Source organism: Alligator sinensis, unplaced genomic scaffold (genome assembly GCF_000455745.1).
Source record: "Alligator sinensis unplaced genomic scaffold, ASM45574v1 scaffold348_1, whole genome shotgun sequence".
Taxonomy (NCBI): Eukaryota; Metazoa; Chordata; order Crocodylia; family Alligatoridae; genus Alligator; species Alligator sinensis.
In genome coordinates, this window is record NW_005841932.1 from 52,554 (window position 1) to 56,946 (window position 4,393).

Here is a 4,393-nt window from a genome sequence, read left to right on the forward strand (position 1 = left end):
AAAACCCCAAACTTTATAGCAGTGTGCACTGCTAACCATGTGTTGAAAACCTAGGGTGGATTAGTCTTAAGTGATTACCTTTATTTCAGACATTTCAACATCCTTTTCAGGAATCTGAAGAGAATTATTGCAGAATACCACACAGAAAGACGCATTCTTTCCACATGTTGCTTCTGGAATTATCCCTACTGTATATACAACTCAGTTGACTATGACCATTAAGCTTAGCAAAGCAAAGCAAAGCCTGACTTGTGAACTCAACTTTACTGTCTGTGAGTCAACCTGCTGAAGTCAATGCCAATTCACCGAGCTAAGCACATGGACAAACGTTTGCAGATGTGTCTAACATTTTTTCTCTGAGGTACTTTCTTCTGCTACATTGCTGCTATACTCATGATTCTTATTTATTTATTTTTTGGCAGGCCTTGATCTAACAGGTATATTTCTCTTTGCAATCTTGACACTGATGACACTAACAGCCAACCTGGTGTTCGTAGAGGAAGTGTGCTATATCTACAAGAAAATCCCCTCCTCCAAAAGGTCCATTTTTATTTGGATAAATGCTGCAGCTCCGGTAAGATCAGGGAGAAAGTAATTAAATTGTGTGTGGACAGTGCCATTTCATTAACACTGCTGTATTTGGTCAAGTTCACAATGAGGTTTTCCCCTTCCAATCAACATGAGGAAAAAGAAGTTGCATCTTAGATTCAAGTACTGGCCTGGGGCAAGTGGTGGCTTAGCCACCTGGGGCCAGGGCTAAAGCCAAAGCTGAGTGATCACCTACCCCAGGCTAGGGTGGTTCATGTGGCAGGGGATGGGTATGTGGTGGGGAGAGAGCAGGGGGTACTGCATGGTGGGGCTAGAGGAGTGCACAGGGGAGACCATCATTAATCAAATCTGCTCCGAACACAAGCTGACACACACTGTATTGTGCCATGTGCAGTTGTGTAAGTGCTGAAATATGCGTCAACGTGCAGAAAAAATGGCGGCAGTGTGCTTTTGAACTAAAGCACCTGTGATGTGTTTTAGTTCAAAAGTGCGCCGCTGCCATTTTCTCAGCACTGGTAAACGTTTTGCTGCTTATGCAACTGCAAGTATTGCAGCGCCCGGTGCTTTTCAAAATGCCCAGCTCTGCAGCACTTGCATGTGTAAAAATACAGGTGGTGGAAAGAGGTGTGCAGTGGAGACCCACTCTGAGTGGGGAGCACAGGGCAGACCGCACAGCCTGCCCACCCCTGCCACCTCTCTCTCCTCTGGCCATTTACCCCTCTGCTACTTACCTTCAGCTCTGGTTCTGTGGGGGCAGGGATCAGGCACAGGTGCAGCCAGGGCAGGCAGCAGAGGGGCAGTGTGGCAGGGCACTGTTGGCTCCTGCCACTTTAAGACCTAAGCCAAGCAGCCAGCAGGTGCCTGATTGTGGCAGGCATTTTAGATTCAGGGGGGCCCATACAAGCAAAGCCCAGGCAGCAACATTGCCTGGCTGTGAGACTTCTTGGAACACCCTGGAAGTAAGGGAGGAGCTGTAGGGGATGGCTAGGAGGTTCCTGGTCCTGGGCATGACCTAAAACTATACCCTGGTGGGTGGCCTGGTGGGACTCTCAGTGGTGCGGGAACCCCCAGGAAATACCAGGCCAGTTACCACCCCAGTGAAAGGTGGGTCGGGGTGCCTTAACATCAGCTCCCACAACTGGATGGGTCACCCGCTAGTAGGGCCAGGTGTTGGACCCAGGACTGAGAGTGGGGCTAGAGGTGCAGAGGCCTGACTGAGAGTACCCTCGACTGGTCAGTGCTGGGGCCAGGACCAGAACAGTCAAAAGGGCCAGGGGCCAGGATGCCCAGAGCTGAGGGCCTGGGATTCCTGACTGGCCTTGGAGTCAGCTCCCACAACTGGATGGGTCACCCGCTAGTAGGGCCAGGTGTTGGACCCAGGACTGAGAGTGGGGCTAGAGGTGCAGAGGCCTGACTGAGAGTACCCTCGACTGGTCAGTGCTGGGGCCAGGACCAGAACAGTCAAAAGGGCCAGGGGCCAGGATGCCCAGAGCTGAGGGCCTGGGATTCCTGACTGGCCTTGGAGGTAAGGCCAGGGCCTGTGTGGCTAAAGGTGCTGGGGGACCACACCTGATGGGGAAATAGTTTCAGGGAGCGAGGCAGCCCTGAATGAGGGTGGGGTAGGCCACCTGAATGGAGGGATCTTGGAGGGGTCCTGATAGGAGGATTCTGGGGCCCAGGTGAGAGTAACAGCAGGATGCCATCTGCGAGGCATGGGCTGCAGTGTAGGGGAAGTATGGAGCCACAGATAGTGCCCCCTGGCATCGGGGCAAGAAAATGGTCAGCCTGTCACCTAATTAAGATAATTAATTAATTAATAACAAGGCGTGGGAATTGAGAAGGTGGGCAGTTGGTCCAGAAACAGGTGGGTGGGGGCTCAAGGAAAATTGGCCCCGAGAAGGCCCCCTGTTACAGGCGGAAACCATAGACAAGCAGCAGAGGAGCAGGTATAGATTCAGGGATTTAGGGGTACGGAGGGCAAGGGACAGGGGGCATGTGGTGGGGAGCAGGCAGCAGGGGGGGCAGGCAGCAAGTACAGGCATGGAGGGGCAAGGGGCAGTGGGATAGGTGGCAGGGTGGCACAAATGCCCCTTGCCTCCTGCTGCTGCTTCCCCTTATGCAGCAGTTGTGGGGGAGGATGAATTTAAGATGATCCTTGAATAATTAGATCCTATACACAGAACATTATAATAAATTTATAATTTTCCATTTACAGAATCTAATTATTGTGTGGTCATCTAAAATTCCATGTAGTCCTGCATTGAGATAAAGTCTTTCGTGACCTGGTGTTACCTCTGTCCCTCAGTAACCTTGTTGTCTTTCTGTCTAGGTGATAGCTACTACATCATGCATTGGAATGTGGATTCCTCGCTCCACAATGTTTACAGATTTCACTGCAGCAGTGTATGTATTCTTCTCGTTTCTACTCTGAACCCTGAATTTCCTGCCTTTAAACAGCTGCTATCAGTAGATAAACATAGTTATTTTGTAAATTTAACAACTGAGTAATTTTTTAGTTTGAGGTGAAATCTCTTGGGAGCTATTTTATAGGAGGAAGAAAATATTAAAGCAGTTCCCAGGGCTGCAGTCCCCTAGCATGGGAGCTACAGTATGGAAGAACTGAGAGTTACACGATTGATCCCTCTGATTGACAGCAGCCTTGGAGCCCTGGACATCTCTCTGAATGCCATGTGGAATGAGATGCTGACCTATGATTTTTCACCATGCTTTTATTAATGACACACTGTGGAGATCTATTATTAATGGTGGCAAGTGAACCTCCAATGACTATATCAATGTAAAAATGTTCCACAGATGTCCTGATAAAAGCTCTTTGTATATGAGCTTGACAGTTCTGACATGTAAAGGGGAGAAAGAGACCATATTTCTGTTTCCTAAAGGTAATGGTGTAGCTGTCTATGGCAGACATCAAAAGGTTGAAAGCTATAAGGGAGGGATTTTCAAAAGTGCTGAAGGGATTTGGGAGCACAAACATAAATCCTATCATTAGCACCCCGTGACTGCTGGCTGAGTTTTATTTAGAGAGCAGAATGAAAAAGAGTAAAAGCACAATAATACCGAGCATCATTAATTTATTAAATAATTTCTTCAGTGTAATATGTGCAAACTGTCTGTGCCTTGTCTAATGCTGTTGGTGTATAAAGTACTACAAATGTATATACAAAGAAAAAGGCATACATATTAATGACATGCGGGTAACCAATATTAATTCATATGATTGTTTATTAATACTGAATATTAATGATTCATGATCAATGCGAAAAGTTATATAAACGCATATTACTACATTAATATTAACGTGGACAATGTTATGTATGTGCTAAGGACAATTGTGAAAGGAGGAATTTGACTCACTCACTCACAAAATTTCTGACTGTCAGATGTAGCTGGTGTTGTTAGGATTCAGTCAACTAAAGGAAAATTATAATTAAAAAAAATAGAGGTGGCATAGTCCAGTGGATAGACCACTAAGGTGGGAGCCAGGAACTCCTGCATTTTAACGCTGGTTTTGCCCCCACTCTGTTTTGAAACTTTAAGCATATCATAACTGCTCCGTGCCTTAGCATACTCCTCTTTTAAAGTGGTATTAATACCACTTTAGTGGTAGTACAAGGCAGTTGTGACACATTATTTCTGTTCAATTTGTGCTAAATATAGTAACATATTGCAGGAACTCAAGTAGTGCAGATTCTGATATTTTTGGACTGGTGAAAGGTACTTGTCTGTCGGCTTACAAGGAACATATGGCCATTTGTGTACATTTAAGGTGACATGCTTTTTTCTTCAATAGCTTTTTTGCAATTGTCATCCACAAGTTCCTGCT

At 46.4% G+C, this 4,393-nt stretch overlaps 1 protein-coding gene across 1 annotated transcript in view; it reads left to right on the forward strand.

Annotated features, from left to right (window-relative positions):
• LOC102385657 (organic solute transporter subunit alpha-like) overlaps nt 1-4,393 on the forward strand; it is a 34,076-nt gene that overhangs the window by 9,823 nt on the left and 19,860 nt on the right. The window contains 3 exon segments of the mRNA XM_014517938.2: nt 423-574; nt 2,879-2,952; nt 4,361-4,393. The exon segment at nt 4,361-4,393 is cut by the window's right edge and continues 1 nt beyond it. Coding sequence (XP_014373424.1) covers nt 423-574; nt 2,879-2,952; nt 4,361-4,393 — 259 coding nt within the window.